Source organism: Cnephaeus nilssonii, assembly GCF_951640355.1.
Source record: "Cnephaeus nilssonii genome assembly, chromosome: 6".
NCBI classification, from domain to species: Eukaryota; Metazoa; Chordata; class Mammalia; order Chiroptera; family Vespertilionidae; genus Cnephaeus; species Cnephaeus nilssonii.
In genome coordinates, this window is record NC_137077.1 from 51,643,118 (window position 1) to 51,659,525 (window position 16,408).

General features: G+C 38.9%; 1 protein-coding gene across 1 annotated transcript; it reads right to left on the bottom strand.

The window, feature by feature from the left end:
• Positions 1–4,763: 4,763 nt before the first annotated feature.
• On the bottom strand, positions 4,764–16,162 carry GTSF1 (gametocyte specific factor 1; the record flags this gene model as incomplete). The annotated part of the gene is made up of 7 exons (XM_079773775.1): positions 16,123–16,162; positions 9,127–9,227; positions 7,214–7,340; positions 6,725–6,808; positions 6,204–6,267; positions 4,999–5,093; positions 4,764–4,813 (listed from the first exon to the last, which is right to left on the bottom strand). Exons 1-7 carry the CDS (start codon positions 16,136–16,138, stop codon positions 4,764–4,766), a joined length of 537 nt encoding a protein of 178 aa, XP_079629901.1. The 5' UTR covers positions 16,139–16,162.
• Positions 16,163–16,408: the final 246 nt, after the last annotated feature.

The window sequence follows — 16,408 nt, forward strand, 5'->3', positions numbered from 1 at the left end:
ACCAGAATTAGGGGCATAAAAGGTGTTTCTCACCCCCCCCCTCCCCAGTATATTCTCTACCCTCTCCAGAAGAAATGGCCTAGTTATTCACTTAAGATCATGCAGCTAAGCAGAACTACTACTGTACTGGGGCTTATCTTGAACCTGTTTTTAGAGTTTGGAACTAAAGAAACAGCTCTGCTTCATCAAGGAAGAATCTTGAGTAAAACTGGTGGAAGAAGGCTTACTTCCCCTTATCTGTTACTCTGCTAGAGAGATCACTTTTGGAATTGTCAGTATGCTCCATCCAAGTTCCTATCTATACCAGATCACAAACCCCTCCCATGCCAGACAGTTTTAAAACCAAACCAAGTCAAACTTGAAAACAACCACACAAAAACAATCCAAACAATCTCTGGGGAGATTATGAAGTCTCCTTGTAAGGGCCAACAAGATCCTAAGATAGCCAGACCTTTGGATGTTTCAAAATCTAACTTATTACACATACATCCCAGGGTAGTCGGCAGAGCCCTCACACATTTCAACTTTGAAACTTAAATTTCACACACGGGTGGAAAGCCTCTCTCTCTTCTCCACATGTACACTTGTTCCTTCTCTCATTCCAATCTTCACTCCTATATAATCTATATCTAGTTTGACAACTAGTACAACGTCTAGCTGGAATGTAGGAGAGATAAATACAAGAAACCTATCCTAGGTTGGAAATATTTAGACAGCACGATATCCTCAAGTTTCTAACAAGAATGAGGTATTTTGCCCTATAAATGCTATTGATATCTTGGTGACCCTGGATAAAGAGATGCACTGATCAAATGGGGCCATTCATACTAATGGGAAAAAGAATTTGGTCCATGTATGTCAGAGAACACAAATACTCAGTTACTTTTTTCAACCCAAGTTTCTTGCCTGTGTTTGCTGGCTTCTTTAAGATTCTTTAAATAATTATGCTTCATTAATGTGGAATGGGATGTGCATTCTGATCTTGGGGCTCAGGTACTTGACCAAACTATCAAGCTATCTACATCAATGGTTTATTTGAAATAGTTTTTAAAGTATGCGGAGTTTTTCTTGCATCAAATGACTCAAAAGGGGGGAGGGAAAAAAAAAGGCATCTGTCAGTTTGAAAGTCACAGACAGTTTATCTTTCTATAATTAGATTAGGAAAAAAAATGAAGAACCCACTGATAGCAGGAAGAAGCAAGAGTCTTCTAGGTTCAGTCATCTGTAAGGAAATGAGAAAAAAAGAATTTTTAGTTCCTTTCAATGACAAAGGTAACAACTACATATGACAATGGGCCACACAACTACAACACAATTAAAATCTCTTCGTTGCTGGAGGAATCTGCTGTTGCTAATGGCAGAGCACCAAGTACCTTCTGACCCTGAGCTCTTTAGTACCACTAAGCACACAGAAACTTGTTAATTGAATTAAAAGCATTCTATGCAGAGATCAATGTACACTCCTGTGTCAACAGTTTTTTGACTGATGAGGAAATCAGAATTGACTATCTAGGCAATTGACTCTGGCAGACAATTCTGGATTAATTCTAATTAACTTATATTGATCTTTTTTCTTTTTATTCACTCTACTACTCACTAATTTACCAATATTTTCTGAGCTATTATAATGTACATTAGGTGAACAAAAATTAATATTACTTGCTTTTGAGGCGCCTATCTATTAAAAAATGGAGTGGTTGATAAACACACATATGGGATAAAGCATACTTGACTATAAGGTAAACAAATCCTTTTCACCTCTGTGCATTCAAAAAAACTTTCTACCCATAATTAAGGCCTTAAGGGAATAAGTCATGTCTTCTATTTCCTTTGTATCCTTCCAAGAAGCTAGAGAATTCTGCAACAACAGGCATTCAAAAAAATGATAAGAAGGTCTGTGGCTATTTAAAAGAGTCTTAACTAACATAGAATAATTTTTTTTCTTGATTCCTCAGGGGTTACACAGAAAAATAAATTTAGTTCCAAATGAGAATGTGTCTTTTCTTAAGTTATAGAGATAGAAGTTTCTCCTAGGCTTTTGCCTTAAGAGTAGCCATTTTTACTAGGTAACTATCCATACTAGAGCACCAAGTATTTTGTACAGTGTGTAAGAGAAGGATTCAAAGTTCATGATTTATCCAGGTCTGTTTGCACTTTCCTGGCACACCCCAGTGCTATTGTGTCTCTTTTCCTTTGGGGGTCAGACATAATTTTATGCCTTCCTGATGTATTTAACAATTTAATGTCAGAACCTATCAAGAAAAATGGCTGATACTGGAAGCAACTGATAGTTATGGTCCATAGCTAAGAGTGTTTACTTTTAGAATCTCCTTTTTACTTCTCACCAGAAGAAACATCTGCTTTGGTATAAAATGAGCCCTAACTCACAGAAGATACAACTGATTCACTGTCCAGAGGAAGTGAATGAACTTGAAGGGAAGAGGCCAATTACTCATTCATTCACTAAATATTCACTGAGGACTTACTAGCTCAAGACAGTGGGGGATATACTCCCATCCCTAGCCTTTTTAAATATTCCTTTTGCCAGGGGCAAATGCAGCCAGGACAGCATTTGAAGCACCAAACTTGGCTCTGTTATGGGTAATAGGGTAACCTCGAGGAAAGACTTCATATGTGAAAAGTAAGCTTTTTGCTCTCGTCATATAGATTTTGTGAAGTTCTATTAAATCAAATATTCAGATAAGACCAACAGTGCAAGACTCTTAGAAACCCAAAACTTTTAAGTGATCATTAAAAAGAGTATGAATATTTTGATGTGTTAAAGTGTACTGCACAGGGAAAGAACTGCAGAGCAGTGAAGCACAGCTGTCTGATTAATCTCAGCCCATTAAAGAGGTGTGATAGATCTAGAATGCAACACTGATAAAAAAAAAGAAAAAGACAATGTGTAGTAACTCTAGGGAAAGCAACTTGGCGTGTTAACTGAATTCTAATTTAATCAGTAAAGGCCTATTCATTAGCGTGTAAAGCCATAACAGAAGCTATATACTTAAAAAACATAGGGACACACAAAGCTTTAATTTGGTGCCATAATCTGAAAGAAAATTGGACCCAATTGCTTTATGTCCAGTTAAATCTTGCTACCATCTGAAAAGATAGTGAAATAAAACTGAAACACTTACTTGATGAGATATCCAGTTACTGTGCATTTCCATCTAGAGTAGAAATATTTCAAAATAAACACACCATGTCAACTGAAATTCACTTCATCCTCTACTCTTAACTAAACACAAACAATTTATTCGGGTATATTGAATCACAATATAAAAGTAGAAGAATGCATTCATTCACTCATTCATTATTTTTAAGCTCTCACCCAAGGACATGTGCTTTTATTGATTAGAGAGAGAGAGAGGAAGGAAGAGGGGGATGCGGGAGGAGAGGGAGAAGGAGAGGGAAAAGGAGTGGGAGTGGGAGAGGCGGGGGGGGGGGGGGAGAGAGAGAGACATCAGTTGGTTGCCTCCCATATGCGCTTGTACTGGGGATTGAACCTATAATCTGGATATGTGCCCTGACCGGAAATCGAACCCGAGACCCTTTGGTGCATGGGATGACACTCCAACCAAGCCACACAGCTCAGGGTTAAAAGTAGAATTTAAAATTAGTGATTGCATTCTACTCAAGAGCATGAGAAAAGAAGATAGTTCTTTACCTATCAAGCCTTCTGACATACGATTTGGTGATCTCATTTTTTGGGCAAGTATCCAAAGGGAAGTTTTTTTAAAGGAAATCCTCTAGCCACCTGAAAATTAACTCAAACTGTAGCAAAGACTGAAACCAAGGGAATCTGAATTGGGAGGCAACATTAGAAAAATAAAGTTCATATTAAATATGACGGTTATCTTGGGTGTTCCACATGTGGGAATTTCTTTACCAGGGTGGTATGATACAAATTTAGTATGTTTGCTCAGCATGGCCTCTGATGTCTAGGAAAGACATTTAAATACTATTTTTATGCTGATTCTTATGACTCATAACTTTCATAACTTATGTTCTCTCTACACATTTCCTTTTAGGTCCCTGAAATCCAATTTTTAATCCCAATTCCCTATTGATCTTATGTCTTGAAACTCAGGGATGACTTCCTCCTAACTAAAATCAATAGTCTTTTTGTTGTTGTTGTTGTTAATCCTCACCTGAGAATATTTTTTCCATTGATTTTTTTAGAGAGAGTGGAAGGGAGGAAGTGAGGGGGAAGAGGTGTGGGGGAGAGAAAGAGAGAGAGGGAAGGAGGGAAGGAGGGAAGGAGGGAAGGAGGGAGAGAATAACAACAAAAAAACCCCCACCTCACATCGAAGGGAGACATCATCTGGTTACCTTCTACATGCACTCCAATCACGGCCAGGGATTGAACCTGCAACCCATGTACATGCCCTTGACCAGGAATTGAACTTGCAACCCTTTAGTTCTCGGGCTGACACTCTAACCACTGACACACTGGTCAGGGCAATAGTCTTTTAAAAAATATGTTCTTACTTATTTTATTTTTTAAAATGTTTTTATTGATTTTAGAGAGAGAGAAAGGGAGGAGAGATAGAAACACTGATAAGAAACATCAATATTGATCAGCTGCTTCTTGCACACCCCCTGCTGGGGACTAAGTTTACAATCTGGGCATGGGTCCTGACCAGGAATTGGTGCATGGGTTGACATTCAACTACAGCGCCACAGTAGCCAGGCAGGGCAATAGTCTTTTTATTGCTCCCCAAATTTACTCATGGTATTTGATGTCAGTGGTCACCCTATCTTGAAAATATTCTTTTGGTTTCTGTGATCTTGTACTTTCCTAGTACTAACCAGAACCAGGACTAGGGTGAAGTGAGTGAGGCCCTTAGGGTGCAAAATTTAAGGAGGTGCTCATTTTCAGGGTTATGGGAGTGCAAGGTATTCAGACTAAACATGTCTCTGAATATCAAGACTAACTATATTTATCAGAACAAAGAAAAGAATAAAAGCATTCTGTCTCATTACACTTACTGTTTTTCCATGGCAGAACATACGGCAGAGATTTGGGAACGCGCATGCCTGAAGCCAGGTTACTCTTATGTTCCATAACTATGTTGCTTGCAGGGCTACAAAAAGAAAGATAAATCTGACTATGCCAGCATATCTGTATTCTTCAGGCAAGCACACACAGGACAATCAAAATGTGTGTTTTTTTTTTTTTTTTGTAATTTGGGGGAAAACAAAACAGCCTACATTATGAAATGTAAACACATTTCCATCAAAACATTCTTGCAATTAGAATGATTACCATTTCTCTGGAAAGCCCACTGTTCTGTACAGGCATTAAGATGGGTCTAAGTATTTTCATTTCTTAGAAATTGAGATAAACAGTAATGCCATCTACTGTTCAGTTGTATGACAAACACATCAACTCACTCAATAAACATGAGATAAAATAAAATGCCAAGACAATTATACCAAGGGCAACAAATCTCAAAGAACTGAGAAAAAATTAAAATTGTACCAATGAAATTCATTTTTAAGTTTTTCCATCTTAGTGAACACACACAATAAGGTACACTTACAATTACTAGCTGACCTCAGGAGCCAAGAAATAAAAATGGATAAGTATTCAATTTGGGGGAAAAATGAAGTCTAGCATTTAATTCCTTTATTTTCTAATCCATAAATATTCTCATTTGGATTTGAAATGTGATCTAAGGGTTAAAGATCAAATAATAATGAGAAATCTTATAGCCTTCAAAATTATATGCAAAATCAGTGGGAAGAAGAGATGCAATTTTCCCCCTACCCAACAGGTGTTTTGGATTCTCCACTCTTAAACAAACAACTTTTAAGATTACTTTTTCCTTAAACACTAGTTACCAAGAGTAAAAATGATCCACGTAGTATAGCTGGGGATTTTTTTAAGCATTAAAATAATATGAACCTAGTAAAAAACTCAACTAAGACATAATATCTGGCACCACTGTCTCCTTTGCTAGACTCTAAGCTAGTATTTCTGTGTTCCCACAGTGATTAACAGAAAGAATGTAACCTTTTTATGAATCAAGGAAGAAATAAGAAAAATAACCCACCAAAACAATATCTAGACTAAGTTACTACCAAGTAACATCATCAAGGAAAGAGATCAATTCATGCTTTGGTGGCTGTTTTTGGTAACAAAGCACTCTGATTTGGGGAGACAATGCTGGGAATGAGACAATTTCATTTACCTGTTCTTGCCACAGTAGTTGGCTGTGCCCCAGACAAATGGGGTGCTGGTCTGTTCCCACAAATCTGCCAAAGGAAGCAAAACATAGTTTGTGGTATAAGACACCAGTTTATGCTAGTTTAATTTGTAAGATGGGAAATAATACACCTAAGTTTAGAGAAGGAAGTAAAAATTGATCAAGTACCTTGCCTAAGTGACACAGTAGCAGGAATTTAATTGAAGAATATAAACACAAACGACATAAATAATAATAAACGTGCCTAGTAACAGCCAAACACAGATGGCATAGCACAATTTATGGAAAAAAACAGATGTAAAGAAGTGCTTTTTCCAATCAAGAAGGGAGAGGCTGTTCCACGTGTCTGCACAGCCATACAAATGTGCTCGTTTTGGGGCCCAATAAAAATAACAAAGCATTCTGAACAACATGGCATGTTCATAAAAAAGGAAAATCTTCCTTCTGTCTAAAGCAAATGACTTGAGATTTAGATATTGTGCAGAAAAAGATGCAGAAGCACTTACCTTTATCCCAGTCTTCATCACAAGGAGGGCACTGCCATGTGCTCTCAACCAGAGTCTCTTGTCCAAGGTTCCGGGTTTGGTTGACTGAAAGACAATAGAGATTTTGACATGAGAACGGGACATTGCTAACTTATGTTTAAAGGGGTTAGTGGCCAAAGATGTTGCAGGGTAGCCCAACGGGTCTTTGTTTCTCAAAGATATACAGAGTGGTCTTATCCCCTTGCTGAGAGAGCACATGAAAGAAACAGCAGAAACAAAGATATTTATCATATCTGTGGTAAAAGGATTTTTTTAGTTAGATGAATTATTGGTAAAGTGAATCAGGCTGTTTAGAAGAGAAAGCATTCTGACAAAAACAACCTGACATCCTTTTCCTGCTGAAAGTGTTCTTCAATATGGAAAGCCAAAAATCAAGGTGACAATGTAGGATAACACAAATTTAAAGGGGCTAACCTCTAGTACCAAAACATTTTAGCTAGTCAGTCTTACCAATGTCTTGCTCTATACAACTCTTGTCATCACAGCTTGAAATATGATGACTGATTTCGGTCCGAGGAACCTGATGGCGAGCATTGAAGGGACAAGTAGCCAATTTGTTTGCGACATCAGGATGATTCTGTGGAACAAAAATTAAGGGGTCTATCAATTCTCTGGACCTCTTACAAGTCCAAGGGGCATGGCTCAGCTTTATCTATAAATGGCCCCCCTAAAATCTCTCAATAAACTTGTAGCTTAGCTATGATAGGTAAATTCATAGTAGAAAATTAAGAAGAAATTTTTTATCACTCATACAGACCATATAGTATCTCAAAATCATCAAAACGTAAGTCTCTTTGTTATGACTATAGAGACTGACAGCACAGATTTTGGGTTAAAGCGGCTTATATGGAGGTAAAGAGCAAATTTAGAATTGGGTATTAGAACTACATCTTCTCTCCCTGTTCCTCAGAGTCATGAGATTCAAGTGGCACAACATGTAATGGTAGAGCTCTTTGGATGTCTTTGAAAGCTGGTATTGAGGATACACAGTAATGCTAAAACACATTCCCAGTCTGCATTGCAGTAGTGTCCCTGTTACTGCAATACAATAGGGCTGGAAAATAATTGTTGGAAGGGAGCTGCAGAAGAAGCAAACCAATGATTTTTCAGATTAACTTGGGAACACTTATTTAAAGTAATGATGCCTAAAATGAGGCTCTGAACAATTTGACCTTTATTTCAGTTATTTCACTAAGTAAAGCCCAAATGATAAGAGTCTACTCTGCTGACCAAGTTTCTTATTCAAACAAAGTATTTAATGTTACTCAAATCTTATGGTAATAAAGCAGCAATTAAGAAATTTACTTACTAGGAGAAGAAAAAGATATATCACACAATACTAAAAAAAAGTAAAAATAATGTGAAATGGGGAGAAGGCTGGAAAAAAAAAATAGAGGACGGAGAAAATTGTGAGGGCATTTGTCTCCATGATTTTTCTAAGGGATATCAGGTATTTCAATGCAAAGGTTTTGTGGCCAAAGATTAAGAGCATTAGAAGAGGACATTGTGGTGGTATCTTCAGATGCATATGGTCCATGTTCAACTTTAAGGGATATTTGCTCAAAAGATTAAAAACAGCTGGAGAAATAAAAATCGGCATTATAATCATATCTCCAGGACTACAAGAGAAACACTCATGAAAGGATGTTAATACATACATAAATTGTATGCAGTTTGGATTAAGTACCAAAACTGTTTTCCAAGCATCAGTCATGGCAGAACTTTGGCCTCTGTATCTGACATCAGCACTCTAACAATCTTTTCAAAGTGCCTCAGTTAATATACCAGCATCAAAGTCATTTACATCAGCTAAGTATACAAAAGAATGACCAGAGAAGAAACTCTAATAAGTTGGTTTCCCCCCCGCCCTCAAAGATGCTGTTGAAATTTGGAAAAAGAGTTATTTTTAGGAATAAGTTTTTATTGGTCTAACTAACCTCTAACTGTTCAACTTCTCTAAAATTTATAACCAAAAATATCAGAAATCAATGTATTATTGACTCAATCCTTATCAGGACAATGAACGCATCAAATTCACAAGGCAGAAGGGATTTTCTCATTGCTAGCAAAAATTAGTGTTTCTTCTTTTTACAAAGGGAGAAAGATTCCAGAGAAGCCATTTATCGCTATGGGTGCTTATCACTAGTTGGGGGGAAAAAAACCAAAATAGGAAAAAACTTATGTACCCAAGAAGTAAACAAACTCCTTTCTATAAATGTTGGTATTTAATACAAAGGTAGATTCCCAAAACAATTCTGGCAATTTAATTTTATACTTATATTAAAATTATCTGATATTTACAGAATTTGTTTTTTTAAAAAAGAACTGAGGGCATCACAGGGCAAATTATGAAAATATCCTACCTTTCTGCACTTGATAAGATGATAAGGAAACCTGCAGGCTCTGATCTGGTGGTTTCTATCATAGGGACATGGTAATAGCTTTTCAGGGTCCAGAGAATCTACTGAGATAGAGAGAAAAACAGGATATGTATAAAGCTTAATAGGTCTTTGGATAACTACAGGATTATAGGCACAATGTATTTTCTTTCTTTTAAAGCATTTTATTTATTTAAAAATATTTTTATTGATTTCAGAGAGGAAGGGAAAGGGAGATAGAAACATCAATGATGAGAGAGAATCATTGATTGGCTGCCTCCTGCACACCCTCTACTGGGGATCCAGCCCAAAACAAATGCAAGTGCCCTTGTCCGGAATCAAACCTGGGACCCACAGGCCGAACTGGCTAGGGCAGGCGCAATGTATTTTCATGTTTTTAAAAGGCACAATGTATTTTCTAACAGAATCTGCAACAATAGAATAAGACAGTCTGAAAACAACTTGAAATTTAAATAAAAGGGTAATTAAACATTTAACTCTGATAAGATAAAATTGTGTTAAGTCCAGCAAAACCAGTGATCAAAGGATAAGGTTTTAATTCATATTTGGTTGTACTTAAATATTGCTGTTTTTACCCAGCTGGCATGGCTCAGTGGTTGAGCATCAATCTATGAACCAGGAGGTCATCATTCGATTTTTGGTCAGGGCACATGCCCAGGTTGTGGGCTTAATCCCCAGTGTGGGGCATGTAGGAGGCAGCCGATCAATGATTCTCTCTCATCCATGTTTCAATCTCTCCCTCTTCCTTCCTCTTTGAAATCAATACAAATGTAAAAAAGAAAAAAATACTGACGTTTTCATTGTTGGTCACCCTTACTATTAAACAAAGTTACATGACATGACATTCTCTTTTCCTTTCCTAAAGGTGCTAATTCAGGGTCATTTATATTCTAGCTAGCTAACCAGAGCTTCCAAACCAGTATGCTGAAGGTTGGAATGAATGGTGTGCCAATATTTCAATGTAGGGGTCCACACACACGTGTTCCCATACCCCAACAGTCCCAGAGCAAGTTGAGGATAGTTACTCCCACTCAAAAGCATCTATTTGCTAGTATGCCATGACATGAAAAAAGCACTGTTCTATATCAGTGATATGTTCTATGGAAGACTGAGAAATATTCGTTGATAGATGACTTCTTTTTCACCTGTCTGCTTTAATTCACTACTACTTTAAGTAGTTCCTGATCTTGGTTACTCAAGTTACCTCTCAAATGAAACCAATACCTTTATTAGATAAGTAGTTTTACCTTTCATATTTTAATGCATGAGAAAAAACCAGAATTCTTTAATTTAGGGATTATCAAATTCGCCATATTAAAAACAGAATAATCTGCAAACAGAGCCTCCTGAGGTTAAGAAACCTGCAGACATATGAAGCTGTTATGTGAAAGAAAGCCCCTAACCTATATCATGCTATTTAAAACTACCCTTAGAAGGCTATACTTTCAGGGATTATTTCCATAGTTTGGAATTGTGGAAATTTCTCTGAACATGTCTCTCAGAGAAGTTTCTCTGAACATGTAACTACCCTTAGGCTTTACAAGTTGCCCAGGCTGAGCCCCAAATTTTAATAGACTGGTTAAGGACAGGAAATTAAATGGTTAAGCACATTCTCAGTATATTATGATGAGAAGCAACCTAATAAAATGCTTTGTCCCCACTGAAGGCAATGATAAAAGTGAAATAAGATAAACAATTCACATTTGATAAAAGGCGTATAAACCAGGAGACTGCTATGAAAATCAGAAGCTAGTGGGGAATTGAAACAGACAGTTTCACTGGAAGAGTGGTAAACATGGAATAAATTGCTAACCATGACCATGATGTAAATGAGCCAGAAAGGTGACGTGAAGGACAGAATGAATAGGAAGAAAAAAATCTTAGAGGACAGGCAGGCTTATTATGCCAACCAGGCATATCCTGACCAGCAATCTTTTCATCTGAAGCTTCAGGACACCCAGGGTGAGTTCACAGATGAAATTCGTATTAAATCCTTTCATTTAGTCCATTCCATCACTAGCAAATGTTAAGCCATGTCAGCAGCAGACAGACTGGACGTACCTTATGATTCATACACACTTTACTGCCCACACAGTGGCATACGTCAGACTTGATAATGATAGTTTTCTACCATAATGCTTTACTTTTTGGTCTCTAGTAATTTAGGTTAGCTCTAACCTGTTTTTTTTAGATTAAAAATTTTTATTTTCTTTTTAATTAAAAAATTTTAAATGGCTATAAAATATATGCAACATAAAATTTACCATCTTAACCATTTTTAAGTGTACAGTTCAACAGAGTTAAGTATATTCACATTGTTGTGCAACCAATCTCCAGAATTTTTTAAAAATAAATAAATCTTTATTGTTCAGATTACAGGTGTTCTTCCCCCCCCCATAGATCCCCCTCCACCTGATTCCCCTACCCACCCCATGCCCTTACCCCCCGCCACTGTCTTCATCCATAGGTGTAAGACTTTTGTCCAATCTCTTCCCACACCCCTTAGACCCCCTTCCCCCTGAGAATTGTCAGTTCACTCCCTTTCTATGTCCCTGTTTCCATTATATTCACCAGTCCATTCTGTTCTTCAGACTTTTTATTCACTTGATTTTTATTCACTTTTTATTCACTTGTTGGTAGGTATTTATTTGATGTCTTTTTGTTGTTCATAATTTTTATCTTTACCTTTTTCTTCTTCCTCTTCTTAAAGAATACCCTTCAGCATTTCATGTAATCCTGGTTTGGTGGTGATGAACTCCTTTAGCTTTTTCTTGTCTGTGAAGCTCTTTATCTGACCTTCAATTCTGATTGATAGCTTTGCTGGGTAAAGTAATCTTGGTTGTAGGTTCTTGCTGTTCATCACTTTGAATATTTCTTGCCACTCCCTCCTGGCCTGCATAGTTTCTGTTGAGAAATCAGCTGACAGTCGTATGGGTACTCCCTTGTAGGTAACTAACTGATTTTCTCTTGCTGCTTTCAAGATTCTCTGTCTTTTGCCCTTGGCATTTTAATTATGATGTGTCTTGGTGTGGTCCTCTTTGGATTCCTCTTGTTTGGGGTTCTGTGCGCTTCCTGAACTTGTAAGTCTATTTCTTTCACTAGGTAGGGAAAGTTTTATGTCATTATTTCTTCTAATAGGTTTTCAATATTTTGCTCTCTCTCTTCTTCTGGCACCCCAAAAATTCGTATGTTGGTATGCTTAAAGTTGTCCTAGAGGCTCCTTACACTATCTTCATATTTTTGGATCCTTTTTTCTTTTTGTTTTTCTGGTTGGGTGTTTTTTGTTTCTTCATATTTCAGATCTTTGGTTTGATTCTTGGGGTACGTTGATCTACAGTTGAGTTTCTGTATATTCTTTATTTCAGACAGTGTATGCTTAATTTCTGACTGGTCCTTTTCCATTATTTTTGGCATTCTCATTAAGGTCCTTGAAGGTCTCATCAAGTTTCTCAACTGTTTTTAGAAGATTCTTGAGTAACCTTATAAATGTGGTTTTGAATTCTATGTCGTCCCGTAGCTTGCTTTCCTCCATTTCTTTCATTTGTGACATGTTTCTGTGTCTCTGCATTTTGCCTGCTTCCCTGTGTTGATGGAGCGGCTTTGTGTGGTAGGTGACCTATAGGGGCCAGTAGCTCAGCCTCCCCAATCACCTGAGGTGGACGCTACTGGTACACCCCTTTGTGGACTGAATGCAAAGTCTTGGTGTAGTTAAGCCTTGATTGCTGTTGGTACACTGGGAGGAATTGTCCTCCAGGCCAATTGGCTGTGGGGACCCACTGTGTTTATAATGGAAGAACTGCTGCACTGGAGACACGCTTATGGTGCAGGCCTTGTTTCAGTGGGGCTTTGGTGCTCACTGAGTCTGCCTCTTAAATATGTCACTTATGGATGTGAGGAGTTGAAATCTGTGTCTCACACTGACCACTAGGTATACTGGCTTCTGGATCTCCAATGGCAGGTCAGCTACTGTCTGAGGCCACCCTGCAGGAGCTACAGCGAGAACTACAGTTTTCTCCTCTTTGCTTGGGATTTGGAGGTTTTGGAGCTGTCTGAACCGGGTTGCAAGTTTGCTAGGTTAAGCTGCGATAGTGAAGGCCATTCATATGCAAAAGCTGCTGCTTGGAGCTTGGGTGTGTTTGTAGGTTGTGCGGGACGGGGTCTCAGGTCATCACTAGGCTAGGGCGTGGCAAGCAGCGATGGCTGGCAGCCAGCCATCCCGTGCCTCTGACCGCGTCCCTGCGTCTCGCGCCCCAGCGCAGCAAACAATCATTCCCGCGCGCAGCTCTGCAAGGAAGCCACCCTCATTTTCCGACCTGATGGCAGACAATCCAGCTTCTCCCCGTAGGAGTTTGGGTCCCATGCGTCTCCCCAGAAACTGGATTTCAGAGAAATCGGGAGCTTGCTTCCCTTTGGGTTGAAGAAAGTAACACCCGCCGCCAGCCGGGATCTGCCGCCAGCCCGGATCGCGCGTGCTCCATACCTCAGCTTTTCAGCGTTTGTGCACTGAATGCTCTTTTCTCTTTCTTTCTAGTTGTAGAACTCCCACTCAGCCAGCCCTCCCGTGGCTCTGGGTGATAGATATTTTGTCTTTTAGTTGTAGTTTTGAAATTGTTGTATGAGGCAGCAGTTTAGGTATTTACCTACGCTGCCATCTGGGGTTCCCTCTTCAAGACTGAAACTCTATATCCATTAAACAACTTCCCATTCCCTTTTCCACCCAACCATGGCAAACACTGTTCTGTTTCTGAGTTTGACTAGTCTAGATACTTCATCATAGTATTTGTCTTTTTGTGACACTTATTCCACTTAGCATAATGTCCAAGTTTCCTCCATACTGTGGTGTGTGGTGGGATTTCCTGTACCTATTTTTACTTAAAAAATTAAAAAAAAACCAACATCACCTGAGGATATGTTTATTGATTTTATTTTTTTTATATATGTATTTTATTGATTTTTTACAGAGAGGAAGGGAGAGGGATAGAGAGCCAGAAACATCGATGAGAGCGAGACATTGATCAGCTGCCTCCTGCACACCTCCTACTGAGGATGTGCCTGCAACCAAGGCACATGCTCTTGACCGGAATCGAACCTGGGACCCTTCAGTCCACAGGCCAACGATCCATCCATTGAGCCAAACTGGTCAGGGCTGTTTATTGATTTTAGAGAGAAAGAAAGGGGAAGAGTGGGAGGGAGGGAGGGAGGGAGAATAAGAGAGAGGCAGCGAGAGACAGAAACATCCATTGGCTGTCCCCAACCTAGGTATGTGTCCTGACCTGGAATTGAATCTGTAACCTTTTGGTGTATGGAACAACACTCTAATCAACTGAGCCACCCGGCTAGGGCTGCCTTTGTTTTTTTTGTTTTGTTTTTTTACTTAACGTATCTTTGTGCTCCTTCTATGTGAGTCCATATAAGGAATATTTCATTACTGCAAAGGAATGTCCTGTAAATTTTTTTATTTTTTATTTTATTTAAAAAAAATATATTTTATTGATTTTTTACAGAGAGGAAGGGAGAGGGATAGAGAGCTAGAAACATCAATGAGAGAGAAACATCGACCAGCTGCCTCCTGCACACCCGCTACCGGGTAGGTGCCCGCAACCAATGTACATGCCCTTGACCGGAATCAAACCTGGGACCTCTCAGTCCGCAGACCGACGCTCTATCCACTGAGCCAAACCGGTTTCGGCAAAATTTTTTTTTTTAATCCTCACCCAAGGATATTTTTTCCATTGATTTTTAAAAAGAGTGAAAGGGAGGTGGGACTGGAGAGAGAAACATTGACTGGTAGCCTCCCGTACACACCCTGGCTAGGGGAGGGGCTGGGAGTGAACCCGAAACTGAGGTACATGCCCTTGACTGGGAATCGAACCTATAACCCTTAACTCTAACCACTGAGCAAAACTGGCCAGGGCTCATAGATTCTTAATCATTTCTCTTACTGATGGACATCTATGTTGTTTCCAGTTTTTACTATTATCTACAACTAGAGGCCCAGTGCACAAAATTCATGCATGGGGTGGGGTTCCTCAGCCCGGCCTGCACCCTTTCCAATCCAGGACCCCTCGGGGGATGTCTGACTGCCGGTTTAGGCCCGATCCCGCACCAGCAATCAGACATCCCTCTTGCAATCTGGCACTGCTGGCTCCTAACCGCTCACCTGCCTGCCTGCTTGATCGCCCCTAACCACCTCTGCCTGCCAGCCTGATACCCCTAACTGCTCCCCTGCCAGCCTGATCGCCCCGTAACTGCTCCCTGCTACTGGCCTGATTACCCCTAAACACTTCTGCCTTGGCCCCTGCCACCGTGGTTTTGTCTGGAAGGACATCCAGAAGATGTCCAGTCTAATTAGCATATTACCCTTTTATTAGTATAGATGCTGTGACTAACGATCTATTATATACTTCTTTGCGCATTGTATGAGTATTTGTGTTTGGCAGATACCTAAGAGTGAAATATTGATGTATATGCCTGGGCAAATAAATTATTCTAGGTTTTGTTTTCTCAGTGCAAAATTTGAGTGTTAAATAAAGTCATTTTCAGGTTTCTTTTGGTTCTACACTTGTGTGATTCTAGTGCTGGCTCCCTTTTGATTTCCTTGGCTATCTAAGAATCCTAGATTGCTTGGGAAATAAGAATATTCCCTAGGATTTCTTTAATCCTAAAACTCAATCTACATCAACAATATTATGTATACCATATTACTTCTCAAAATAGAAAGGAAACACAGGTGTCCCAACTGCAGCCTTTTCAAAGCTTGATGATGTCTCATACCTCTTTAACTATTTAAATTTTAAATATTTTATTTCAAATTTGGGCACTTCTCTACATTACTATCACATAGACCGTTTCTCTTCAGCAGTTTAGGAGAAATATGAATCTTTGCCACACATTAGAAGTCCTGTCAGACATAAAATTGCATGCAAGTTAACTTATTTTCTAAAAGCAAGAAGTACATACTGTAAGTTTCTTCCATGTTGGAAATGAAGGAGCCGAATCCAAGTGCTGGGGAGGGGGGGAAAAAGCAGTGGTTCAGTGAATCAGAAATGAAAGGTGGCCCCAAGAGGTTGAGTCAAACTGGGATTGAAGCTACCCAAATTCAATATGAGAAACCTTTAGTGCCCTCCTCCCTCACATATTTCCTCCCCTTTAAAGCATTCTTTGTTACTTTAAAGCATTTCAATATCATTGCTTAATTCACACTCTTGGAATAAATTATAGGGCTCCCAAATAGTTAAGAAAAACC